Raw genomic sequence first — 12921 nt, forward strand, 5'->3', positions numbered from 1 at the left:
CGGAGTTGGAGTTGGAAAAGTCAAATCGATTGTGTGAGCTGGTTTCACATTTCAGTTTGAGAAATGTGAAATTGTTCTCCATTTTATTTCATCTATTTTTTTCTATTTTTGTGTTTTTTTTTTCGGCATCATAAGATTTGTCAAATGCCTGACACAATGATGCATAACGTTATCTGAGATTTCTTGGGAAATGAGAAGAGAATCCAACAGAAATAACAACAGCTTTAGCGAATTAATCTTTCTAATGTTTTTCGGGGGTCTTATAACCAAGGGTACTAAGTAGAATGCTTAGTCGGTAAAATCACTTAATGCGATTGTTGATTGAGTGTGAGTTTCAAGGCACAAGACCGGAGACACACACACACACACAAACATACTCTCGATGTGGCAAATTTAGTAAAATATAAAGTGGTCACTAATTGTTGCAGTTTTCATCTCTTCTCTCTTCTGTCATGCATACTGGGAGTATAATCAAATCAGATTCCATATGATTAAACAGGAAAAAGCAATTTCAACATGGCAAATGCGTTGACATGGCAACTAAATATATCCAAGAGATTCCTTGCATTTATTCCATGTCCATTCTCTCATGTCGTTGCTCTGCAGTTTTTCTTTTGGTGTCGGGAGCACTTTTTTGGTTTCCACCATTGATTGCAGGAAAATTGCGCAATTTCATCTGAGAGATGTGAGGCAAGTGAAGGCAAATTTGTATGGCGAATAGTCGTTGTGAATGTGACTGTGGTGGGTAAGGATGTGTTGCTTGGAGTATTGTGGCTTGTGTTCTGCTGCCATGACATTTAAGCTGCAATAAAAATTTGTTGTTCGATAAGAATTTTGTTTGCCAAAGTTGATTTTGTATGCCAGAGGCCGGAATCAACATGGAAGCCATACATACAGACATATCCACATCATTTATGGCATAGAATTAAGCATCTTTCAGACCATTAAACATGCATCGTAACTAAGGCAAGTTCTATGAGAAACATTTTTAGATCCTATGAGGTCAGATTTTATTCTTGAGCCTAGTTAGATAAAATACTATCTTATACTTTTATAAATCTAAACAAGTTTCTTGGGAAAAACTTTTGAACTTCCATTCATAGATACCATGACCCATAGAGAGAAGAGACTATAAAAATTTTTCATTCATGTACTGCTCGGAGTCAAATTATGGCGGATCAAGACCCCCTAGACCACTAACATGGATCTGTCTGGAAAGTTTATAATTATTTCCATATTTTCATAAGATATATATTAATACTGTTATTATATTTTAAAGGGTTCCACCATCGTAGGGCAATGATTAAGTTTAATCTTCTCTCTTCTAGGGAGGTTTTCGTTAACCTTATATATGAATCTTGATAATTACAATATTATTGAAGCACAATTGTGAACCAATGCTAACCGATTGTTGCTTGGTAGTCAGGCATCGCATTTTCACATCATTAAATTCATTTAGTTTGAATGTGAAAGTTAAACGAACAAAGTTTCTCCACGTGCGCCATGGATAGATAAGAACCAGGGGCGACAATGTTGGCCCAGCAACCAGCCCCCACCCACTCTTCTTTACCCACCCCAATTGGGCGTCTGCTTGGCATTCTTCAAGTGTTATCAAGCGGACAACATCATGCATATATTAAGCGTAAATTGCCCAGGAAAAAAAGCTAATAGAAATGTCTGTCAGTTAATTTAGCGTCATGAAGTTGCAACTGGTTGCTCTGGCAATAAAATGGGGGATGCTTATGTCGACCTTAGCGCAGAAAAAGGTCATTGTTTTTGATTTTATGTATATATGGATGTATTTTTAATTTATTCCATTAATATTGTATAGAAAAATGCGACAAAATCCTAGAGAAAACTAAGAAATAACATATAATAATGATGAACATAAGAACTTTTCTCATACAACCCAAATTTTCCTTCCAGGACTAACCAAGTCAGAATGTGATGAGTTTGTGCTCAGTATACTGAGACGTCTTTGCAACTTTTCAACTGTAGCCTTTAAGCCGTTAACAGTCATGCGTTTCTCTTTCACCAAATCCACGGTCTTGTCGTAGTCGTGCATCAGAGCCGGCTTATAAAGGATGCCAGCCTTAAGGCTAAGTTCATGCTTTTGGTTTATATATTGAATATGCTGCATTCTCAATTTATAGAGGTGCTTCCTTAGCTCATCTTGCTTTGCGTATAATTTATCCAATCCTTTCTTTTTTTCTGCCAGAGTGGCCAACTCGAAGTTCCTTTTCTCTTGATAGTAAACGCCACGTTTTAGTTCTTTGTTGCAACGATCTTGAATCGCTTTGAATCTATCATCGCGTTCTAGATCATTAAGAGAATTGAATAAAAACCTTGATTACCTTAAAAAGTTTCAAAACGCTCACCATTTAGTTGTTTACTCATTTGGAGAACTTCCCGTTCAACAGACATAAATTGATTTGTCGTCAGAGTATCCGTGATATGCTCAAAGTCCAAAGCGCGCTGAAGAGATTGAATTAACAATGTTAGGGTTGAATTGTTATTTGAATGTCTTTAATTTTAAAAATCACCTCTATTAGAGTAGCTAGTGTATGCTTATGGCTAATCAAAACTCTTCTCGACTCGCTTATTTCGTTCTGTAAGCGTCGCATCGTTCGCAAATCGACTTCGATGGCTTTAAGTATCATGTCGGAATCCTTGCGCATGAGAACCTCACGTATGCGTTTCTCAATTCGTTGGGTCAGGGATAAGCAGCTGATATTAGCTTCAGCTAACTCGACCGTAACCTTTGTGGACATATCATTACATTTTTCTTGGCTTCGGCTGCCCTTTGCTTAATGTAATCAAGAACATTTAGGGCATACTTATAACGACGGTATTCGAGTACTTCCACTTTGTCCGGTAGTTTAGCGAAAGCCCAATTTCGTCGCAGGCGACGATAGCATTCAACGGCTTTGTTGTTTAAAAATACATTGCACGCCTTTTCCACTTTGTAGTTAAGCGCGCCCGCTTCCAACTCGTTGATTAATTTAATTTTGTCAAGTTTGTCCGCCAAGGTTTTCGCATTAGCGATGTAGACAACTGTATCAAATAATTTTTCTAGAAAATCCGCAGTTATATCAATAGCTCGATTTCTAAGATCACGAGCTTTAATAAAGGATTCCGACTCATAGCTAAAGGTTGTCCTTCCCGATTCCCTTAGTGCTGCAGCTTCTTCGAAATAAAAGCTTACATCATCTTTCTTCTCTGTCAATACTGGTACGTCGTATTCTGTATCCGAAGGTAGATCAAAATCTGACGAGGAACTTTCGGTTTCACGTTCCGCAGTTTTAATGAAGTCCTCATCAATCTCTTCAGTGGTTTCAGTGGTTTCAGTAGATTCGGTTTCGCCTGTCAAAATATTTACAAATCTTCCTTTCAGATCAGGATCAATGGCTTCAGGATCTTGAGATTCTCGAATGGAATCCACTAGAGATTCGTCCTCTCGATCTAAAGATATCTGAGATAATCTAGGCAATGAACCCAAATTACTGAGAAAATTGAAATTGAACGATACAACACTGACGTCACTTCTACTCTCGTCATCAGATGAGATCGATGATTCGTATTCGGAATCACTAGACAATTCGGCTAGAAAGCTTCCAATTTTTAAGGTACGTTTCCTCTTTTTCTGTTCTTTGAGTTGAAGTTTCATAGCTTTTTCCTGTTGCTTTTGCTTCTTCAGATTCTGTTTCTTAATCTTTTCAGGATTCTCGGCTGTTAACATTTCTGCTTCTTCAGCATCCTGACCAAAAAAATCCGAAAACTCTTCTGAACCAATGGACTGAGATTCTTCTTCACCCGGATCCATGGTGGTTTCACCTACTTCATCATTGGTTTGGTTAACCGAAATGAGTTCTTCATGACTACGACCTGCCAGAGGAGTATGTAAGCCGGCATCATTTTGGGACTGCACTTGCTCAGATGTATTTTCTGCTGTTTTCTCTTCGGTTATGGAGGAAACTTGAGCTACATAAGACTCTATAACAGGTTGGGGATCCAGATTTTCTTCACTTTTTAATGGCTCAGCAGGTGGCACTTCAGCTACATTCTCGTTTTCCATTACGTTGGTTAGTTAATAAAAAATATGTTGCATTTGTTAAAAATACCATATAAATCTTGTAAATAAATGTAAATAAATATATCAGAGAATAGATTTAAATGATATAAATGACTAGTTTTATTATTGTGAAAACTTTCCTAGAGAACACATAAATCTAATGTGATGTAAGCACACAACCTACTATATTAAAAAAAAAAAGATATTCTTTTTATGTAGTTTCAAGGCTCACTAGCTCTAGCTTCTATAGTATAGCAACAAAAGAACTAAGGAAAACTATTTTGGAAATCACATTATTTCTTTGGAGAAAGGGTTTTCATTTGTCATTTGACAATTTGAAGTTAACCAGAGGCCCGGGGCTAACTTTGACTCTTTACTTACCTATAGTTATCAATGTGGAAGAACGTTTTATCTAATCGTAATGTTTGCAAAGGAATGGCCAACAATCTCAGCATAGGAATTAACAAAGATATTTATCAAAGTCACTGTTTTCCACCGACTGTTCCTATGGGATTTATATGATATAGTCACCCGATCCTTTATCATTATCAAATTCGGAACAGTCATTAACATATATGTATATTAAACTAACAAATGTGTACCATGAAAGCAATCGCGTCAGAAGTAACGAAGTTATTGACAAAAGTTACTGTTTTCTATCGATCGTTCTATGGGAGCTATGTATATGGTATAGTCACCCGATCCTGATCAAATTTGGCACAGTTGTTTATAAGTGTAATAAACCCACCAATATTGAGAAAAGTCCCTGTTCACTGTCCCGTTTGTATGGGAGCTTTATAATATAGTGGTCAGATCCGGCTGAATCTGAGATATACAACCTGTGCACTAAATAGAAATACAAAATTTCAGCTCTGTAGCTCTTACGGTGTAGGAGGAGTTTGATCCACACAGACGGACGGACATGGCTACACGAACTCGTCTCGTCGTGCTGATCAAGAATATATATACGGATGGAAATGTTTTCTTCTATGCGTTGCACATTTCTGACCAAAATTAATATACCCTTTTTGCAAGGGTATAAAAATGCGGTACGCTATAACAATTATTGTATGCTTTTGGCTCGAAAAATTTGACCTTTTTTACCTTTATTTAGTTGTAATTCCGAACTAGTTTAACCTTTGGCAATATTAACACATGAAATCTAATAAAACCACAAGAAACCGAACAAACTTTTGCTTTCATTAAGTTACAAAAAAAAGACATTTTGGAAAAGTGTTGGAAATTTCTTTTTTTCATAATTTTCCCAACTTTCCCTGTGGTCAAACTTAGTTTTTTCTGTATGGTGAAAAAGCACCGCCAAACTACACTTACTAGGACTTATTTAGTCGCTCATGACTTCCATGAAGGTCATCTAAAATGAGAAGGCCAACAAACGTTATTCGAGCACAAAAACAAATAAAACTATTTTCCTTTGTGAAAGTGGGTCATGAGACCATTGTACGTAAAATAATAAAATAAATATAATAAATACCTTTTGTTTAATTGCTTCACAAATGGGACAAGAAACAATACTTTAGATTACTGCATTATAAAGGTAATTATTTTATTCCTTTGAAGTGGTACATATAAGTATTTCAAAATGTTAGATTACTAAAGTAACTTAAAAAATGCTTAGCAAACTGCCTGGGCACAGATTTTGGCCAAGCGGTTACCCATTTTTTGGACTTTGCTTCTCAGATCTACAACCACTTTACGTTTCTCTACCAATAAGTCCATACACTTGTCATAATCCAACATCAGATATTGACTACGGAATATACCGGCCTTTAGGTCCAATTCATGTTGTTCGGCCTTGCAGCGATTATGCTGCAAATGGAGTTTCTGTAGTTGATCTCGTAATTTTTCTCGCGCCGAGTAGAGTTCTTGTAATCTTTCCTTTTGCTCATTCAAAATGGCAGCTGCAATATCAGTCTTCTCACGATAGAAGGCCACACGTTTTATATAATTATCGCATCGATCATGAACATGATCAAATGTATTTGCACGTCCTATGGAAATACTAATAATAAATCGAATTCCATTAAAAACATTACCTTTTTTCGGTTTTTACCTTCAAGAAGCTTGTCCAACTTGTGAATATCTTGTTGGATATTAATGTATCTGGTCAATGAGAAATCTTGATCTATGGGGTCAAAATCCATAAGTTGCTAAATTGTGGAAGTAGAGATTAGCAAAATTTAATAATGGATTATCAGTATGTACCTCTAGGAACCTTGCTAATGTGTCATTATGGCGCAATAGGCGCATTCTCGTTTCGCCAATCTGATTGCGAAGTTCCCGCATATTTTTAATATCGGCCTCAAGGGATTTCTCCAATTCTTTTGATCCTAAGGGGGCTATAGTTTTCCGCATACGATCCTCCAGTCTGTCAGCCGTCACATTCGAATAAAATTCAGTAGTTCGCATATCCAATATTATGTTATCGATGGTATACATGACTCTCTTTTTGGTTGACTCTGCCTTTTCTCTGAGATGATCCAAGACACTAAGTAGATATTTATATCGACGATGCTCCATCAGTTCCAATTCTATGGGCTGCGGGGTAATTGCCCAAAACCTATGGAGGCGACGATAGTAATTAACCATCTTCGATTTAATATTGTCATTGTAGTTCCTCTCAACGACCAATGTAGTCCAGACTTCGATCAGCTCATTTATCAGTTTAGATTTGTCTAATTTTGCGGAAAGATTCTCCATTGATTTCTTAGTTGTTTCATTATCGATAACATCATTAATGAGTTTTTGAATAAAATGCTTAACTACATCAAATGAATTTATTCCTATTTCTTTGCGTTCGGTCGCAGTCGATGAAGTTTTCGAGTATTCCGATGAAAGTTCAATATGTGCAAGAAAATTGACTTCAGATCGAGATAGACGCATTTCGGACTGATATCTATGCAATTCAACTGGAGGTACAACATCTTCATCCTCCTCTGGAAGGACAATATCTGACAATTCAACTTCACTATCTTCTTCGTCTGTCTCCTTTCCTTCAGTATAAGTGCTCTCCTCTATAAAATATGTGTCCTTTAGATCCGTGTTGGTCGTCGTTGAATCTGTTTCACCTGTCAAGGGATTTACGAATTTGCCGTGCAATTCGATTTCGAGGTTAGAAGTCCGTTCCTGCTTTACCAATGAGATTTCATCTATATCGGGAAGCTTTGCAAAGCTTCTTAGAAAATTTTCATTAACCATAAGTGAACACTCTTCTGAATCGCTAGACGATGTTGATATGGTTGAAGAGCTTTCCACTTCCAAGAGTAAAAGGTCATCATAGGTAACGATCGATGCTTTTACTGGAAACTTTTCATCGACTAAACTTGTATCCATAGAAACTTGATCTTCATTTGCCAACTCAACCTGCTGTTGTCGGGCTAAACGCTTCAATGCCTTTTTTTGCTTTCGCCTTTCATTTTCAATCTGCTCAAATTTCTCTATGGTCAGCGGTCGACTTTGCTTCTTTGTTAAGATGTTGTCATCACGCGTTTCATTGATGGTCGAAATAGATTTTATTAACTTATATTCTGTCTCCGCTTCGACGGTTGCACTATCATCATCCTTAGTGACTTCAACATCAGTTGGAGACAAATTTACTTCTTGACTTTCCTCGTTGAGAGACTGTTCTTGTGATACATGAGTATCAATTGAAGAACTTACTGGTATGTTATCTGGCTTTATCTCTATTATCTTCTTAAAGGAAACTGATGGAACCATTTTTACTTCTGAGGTCATTGGAAAAACTTTCTCAGACGCCATTACGACTACAGTTGGAAATACATATGCAGCGAACCCAATGTCTTTAGGCAAAGCATATAGCTACCACTTAATGTACTATAGGTATATATGTATGTCTTTTGTATATTATATATATTGTTTGTATCTATGTTAATGTACCTTCTGATTGAAGTGTTTTGTAAGTTTTGTTCAAGTGAATTTGTCACAATTAAATACCAGGCTACTACTACTTTTGTAGTTGTCATTCATAAATGTTGATTAATGACGAAACTCACTTTCAGCAAAGTATTTGACCTTTATCTTTTGACCTCTGGCCTACGCTCAAAATGGGTTTCAGTCATCATTCACAATGAACATCGGACATCTAAATGTCAGTATATAAAAATAATCCTCGAGCGCAAGTACAAATATGAATTTCTATGTGGTGTAGTAGTAAATTACGTCAGTAGTAAATAATTTGTGGAACTGACGTCAGTAAAAAAAAGGAGATGGTAATCAAGTTTGCGACTGGAAATTTTTAGTGTGTTCTGTAATCTGTGGAAATGCCACTTATGAAATTTTAAAAGCTTTTCATACTATTATTTTAAATACAGGATCCTCTTTTCTGCCTGTTATTGAATTACACTATAGACTCTCGCATATAAGGCATAGTCTTAATACTAATCCCAATCTCTTTTAGTCTGCAAGATCAATGTGTTCCTTGATGCAAATGAAAGAACATGTCAACCTGTTACATAAATTGTGCACGACGTTAAAGTACTCTAAATGGCTATTGAAAATTTCTCTTAAATGCCAAAACTGATGAACCTAAACAGAACGAAATCGTCTCACTCTGCTCCCAAATTTATGACCCTTCTACATTTTTGGGTGGTTTGCCATGAAGTAAAACGAGGCAAACAACCCTTCCATGTGGACTTCTTTCATTTTAGTGAGCTCTGTCGACACTCCACTCCATTAATTGAAGCCCATGGATTACGTTAAATTGCATTGTCTTTCTGGCAATGGGGAACACCCGCAGCGACGTGGCAGCGCATCCTGAATTTGAACAAATCTTTATAATCCTTGATAATTTCGTTAATGGTTTTAATCACTTACTCACAGGCAGGAAACGAAAGGAAAAGCAACGAAAAGGCTTAAGGCTTAAGATAGACTAGAGTGAGTGAAAAATAAAATAAAATAAATAAATTTCATTTGAATATTGTTGAGTTTAGTGAAAATGATTCATTTAACAGTCATTGCAAATGTTAAATACGAATATTTTGGCTCCTCCTTAACAATGTCCTTGTGTGCATAAGGTCACACAGATATGGGGAGACAAAGCTATATACATATACCTATATACGTTAATATATATGTATATACATACATACATATATAGACAGCTGTTTACCTAACCTGTATATATAGAGTCTACATATATACACCCAATTAGGCAGCTACAATTGTTGCCATTGACGCTTTTTCGTATGTGTGAGTGGTGGAAACTCAACATTCAGCGTAAGGGAAACTCAACACGAAAGTTTTCCTCTATGTTGTCTCTGGCATGGGAGCCCATTGATTGGGTGGATGGTGAGAAAGCTCAGGACTCATGGCGACAGCTATAAAAGCCCCGGCTCACCAACTGGCGCCAAACACAAACCACAAACGAGGCCAAGGGAGCAGACGTGAGAAGGAGTCGTCAATCATCAACTTCATCATCATCATCTGCAATAAAAGAAGAAGCGACAGCAACAGCAACAACAACAATAACATCATCATCAACATTGACCATGCCTTGGTACGGGAGTGGATTGTGGCAATTTTGCCGTCGGAACTGGCCCAGAAGTTGGAAATCTGCCAGGAGCAGCACAAGCTCTAGTCAACGTCTGCAACTTCCTGGTCCTTGGAGTGTCGAATTGGCCTGCTATCGGCGATATCAGCGTATTCTATAAATAGTTATATATCAAATGCAAAACTCAACCTAAAGAATATCATAGCAACATCATATCAATTCATATCGCTATATATGTATATTCGTAATATCAATGATTTTTAGCCAATTTCTATTATTTTTTTCTCTGTTTGGATTGGAAAAGAAATGTGATTTTTAACATTAGTATAAAAGAAAAACTGTCTTGAAGCAAATAATTATGATAATAAAGAAATATCAAATTCAATTTGAATATCCTTAAACAATATGCATTTCTACATTAAATAAAGAAAAAAAAGTTTAAGTAAAAATTATTTATATATACTCTTGCCAAGGGTTATATTAATTTTGGTCAGAAGTGTCGGCTCATATATTTTGTTTGATACGTCAAGTTATCAAAAATAAGAATTTGATAAAGCCAATTTAAAGTACATTTATTTTTGATATTTTCTTAGCAAAATAAGACAACAAACTTTTGGAATACTGAAAATGTGGTCTTTAAATGGCTTTGTTCGATTTGTATGAGAATATCAAACTTTAAATATTTCTTGCATAAATAAGAAATGCCAAGTTTGCTACATTTAATAACAAATAAAAACCGAACAGAATCTAGATTTAGACTTGTGTTTTTTCAATAAGGATTCTTATGGTTCACTCATGCGAGGAGTAGTTCAGTTTTAGTTAGTATTTAATATTAAAATATTAGTTAATAAGCTATGAATATTATACGAATTAAAAATTGGGTATTCATAAGGTGCAAAAGACTAATTTAGAATTAAAGAAGAGCTGCTCCATGTCAACTTTATGTGTAGTTAAAGTTTTAGTGAAAAAGCCTGTACTTACAAACTTAAGTTTCCTTTCAATTAGTTTTATTCACATACATACATACAGTGGTGGTCAGTAGGTTAGCCCCTTTATTTTTTAAACTTTGAATTTGATTTTCTCGTCTTGCAAGAAATTTAATAAAGAAATTTTTTCAGTTATTTGTTGGTTATTGTATTTAAATGATGACCCGTAATTATTATCATGTCAGCTTTCGACGTTGTTTTTTTTACAGGTGCGTTTGAACAAAAAGCCCCACCCAATAATCGCTTAATGGTTTAGCCCAGTCTCTCCAAAATCTTTAATATTATATTTAGACATGTGAATTCTTTGAAGAAGTTGTAGATCTATGTAATCTAAGATAACTACATACCGAAAATGTTCAATTTAGCCCTAGTACTTGTTTTGGGGTCAGTCGAAATTTTGGGTCGTTTGGGTTGACGCCGTTTTATATTAAAAAACACATTTATTTACAATTTTTGCAGTGTTTGTACTCGAAAAAATACCAGACAAATATTTAAGATATGATGGAAGACCTCCGAGATCTCGAGTTCTATGTGAAAATTTCCAAATTTAAAATATTACCGAAAATTTAGTTCAGATTTTGATTTTTATTGTAAACTTTTTTTTCATATTAAGCCTTTATTTAGGTATTGTTCTCATGCAGTTTTGTGTTCCATGTCTTAAATATAGTCTTTAAAAAAGTTGTTGGTGATATGTACAAACTGATTGATCGATTTCATACTATAAAATAATTTCATAATTTCATGCTTGTATTATTTAATCCCTTATGCAACAATTTTATTACTTTAGTGATTTAGTGCACAGTGGTATATTTAGCCAAATATAATGGAGATATTTTGCTTGGTAACGAACCTCACCATGATCCTTAATATTTAGTTATCAGAAATCATCTATATACTTTCAGGTATTTTTACCGACTTAGCTTATAGTTTGATGGCTAGTTAAGATCGACCTTAAAATTTATAGGGAAAGAAATAGAGTTGGGAAAAATCCCGACTGTTAGCTTTTACATGCGATGTTTGCTTTGTTTGCTTTTACTATGCACTATTTATTGATGGGAATTAAATAAACAAGGCTTTGTGGCTGCCAAAGAATGTTTTGAAATGTTGCAAACATTTCAATTAGAATCAGATTCAATTAATTCTACCTTTATCGCATGGACCTGAGCTAACTAAATTTTGCCATTATTATGACTATGAGTCAGCTTAAAAGCGGAAAAGCATTTTCAATTTACCAAGCGGCAAGGACACAAAAAAAAAGAAGAGAAATTCAATTAACCTCGAGTGGATGCCACAACAGCAAAAACAGGAGCAGGAGTATGAGTAAGAGTAGAAGCATTGTTTGAGGCATAAAAACAAAAAGCAAAGAGCGGCTTTGGCTGCGGCTGCAATGCGGTGACGTCCCTGACTGTGGCAGTGGCATTCACACCTCATCAGCATCTGTCTCACCATCGTCATCATCATCATTATCATCGACATCTTCAGCAGTAGTATCGCCATCTGAAGAACATCCCCCGAACGCACTTTTGTTTGCCTTAACGCCGCACAACAGTTTAACCTTTCGCCCCCTTCCTTTGGAATCCTTCTCAAATCCTTGCCTTGGGTTATATTAAAAACGTAAAAACCTACAACTTCCGAACTTGGTCTGATTAAGAGCTGAGCACACAAATCATAGACTGAGGCTTCGACTGATGTTTGCTTATCCAGTGTCTAAAACGTTCACTGGTTTCTAAACTGTTTGCCCAACCTCTCTCCCCACCCCTCGCCTGTCCACACATCAACTCCCTCTTTGTTCCTTTGCCCCCAAACTCATGTAATTAACATTTCAATTTCGCTCATCGAGCAAATGTATCTCTTGTGCTCGAATGCTTTGCGGCAATAAATTGTAAATTTTAACTTGTTTTCCCCGGCACATTGTTGACATATGCAAATTTTGTTGCACACGCAGCGTTTCCTTTTTTATTAGAGAGGCACCCTGTTTTTATTCCCTCTCTTTTTTTACTTTGTTAAATGTAAATTACAAAGTACAGGCTTGTTTATATTTGCAGGTTGTTCAATCTCTTTAACTGTTTACTTTGCGCTGGTTTTATTACTTCTTCACTTTTTAAAATGTTAATTAAATGCTTAAAATAAAACTTTTTTTAATAAAAACTGTTTCATCAAATGCAAAATGGGTATTCAATTGTTGTATTAAAATGTCGAAGCTAAAGTTTTTATCTGCACCATTTTTTTCTTTACAAAAATTTGTTGGTTCAGTATTAAACTTAAATTAAAGTATCAATTTAAAATAAAATTTAAATTGAAGTATCAATTACCAGCACAATTACTTCAATTCTCCC

General features: G+C 35.6%; 3 protein-coding genes across 3 annotated transcripts; all 3 read right to left on the reverse strand.

The window, feature by feature from the left end:
• Window positions 1-1819: 1819 nt before the first annotated feature.
• Window positions 1820-4222, reverse strand: LOC137576676 (uncharacterized). The gene is made up of 3 exons (XM_068289922.1): window positions 2544-4222; window positions 2379-2475; window positions 1820-2316 (listed from the first exon to the last, which is right to left on the reverse strand). Exons 1-3 carry the CDS (start codon window positions 2769-2771, stop codon window positions 1901-1903), a joined length of 741 nt encoding a protein of 246 aa, XP_068146023.1. The 5' UTR covers window positions 2772-4222; the 3' UTR covers window positions 1820-1900.
• Window positions 3088-4075, reverse strand: LOC137577552 (uncharacterized). Its single transcript, XM_068291049.1, has 2 exons — window positions 3206-4075; window positions 3088-3120 (listed from the first exon to the last, which is right to left on the reverse strand). Exons 1-2 carry the CDS (start codon window positions 4073-4075, stop codon window positions 3088-3090), a joined length of 903 nt encoding a protein of 300 aa, XP_068147150.1.
• Window positions 4223-5615: 1393 nt separating the features above from the next.
• LOC137576581 (putative leucine-rich repeat-containing protein DDB_G0290503) lies at window positions 5616-7999 on the reverse strand. The gene is made up of 3 exons (XM_068289805.1): window positions 6296-7999; window positions 6144-6240; window positions 5616-6081 (listed from the first exon to the last, which is right to left on the reverse strand). Exons 1-3 carry the CDS (start codon window positions 7847-7849, stop codon window positions 5705-5707), a joined length of 2028 nt encoding a protein of 675 aa, XP_068145906.1. The 5' UTR covers window positions 7850-7999; the 3' UTR covers window positions 5616-5704.
• Window positions 8000-12921: the final 4922 nt, after the last annotated feature.

This window comes from Drosophila tropicalis, unplaced genomic scaffold (genome assembly GCF_018151085.1).
Source record: "Drosophila tropicalis isolate 14030-0801.00 unplaced genomic scaffold, ASM1815108v1 contig_1187, whole genome shotgun sequence".
Classification (NCBI taxonomy): domain Eukaryota; kingdom Metazoa; phylum Arthropoda; class Insecta; order Diptera; family Drosophilidae; genus Drosophila; species Drosophila tropicalis.

Coding starts and splice junctions, on each gene's coding strand:
- LOC137576676 (XM_068289922.1), bottom strand. CDS start 2,771: ATGTCCACAAAGGTTACGGTCGAGTTAGCTGAAGCTAATATCAGCTGC. Junction 2,476..2,543: donor CACTAGCTACTCTAATAGAG/GTGATTTTTAAA, acceptor CAATCTCTTCAG/CGCGCTTTGGACTTTGAGCA. Junction 2,317..2,378: donor AATGAGTAAACAACTAAATG/GTGAGCGTTTTG, acceptor TTAATGATCTAG/AACGCGATGATAGATTCAAA.
- LOC137577552 (XM_068291049.1), bottom strand. CDS start 4,075: ATGGAAAACGAGAATGTAGCTGAAGTGCCACCTGCTGAGCCATTAAAA. Junction 3,121..3,205: donor TGACAGAGAAGAAAGATGAT/GTAAGCTTTTAT, acceptor CCTTTATTAAAG/CTCGTGATCTTAGAAATCGA.
- LOC137576581 (XM_068289805.1), bottom strand. CDS start 7,849: ATGGCGTCTGAGAAAGTTTTTCCAATGACCTCAGAAGTAAAAATGGTT. Junction 6,241..6,295: donor CATTAGCAAGGTTCCTAGAG/GTACATACTGAT, acceptor TCCACAATTTAG/CAACTTATGGATTTTGACCC. Junction 6,082..6,143: donor GTTGGACAAGCTTCTTGAAG/GTAAAAACCGAA, acceptor GTATTTCCATAG/GACGTGCAAATACATTTGAT.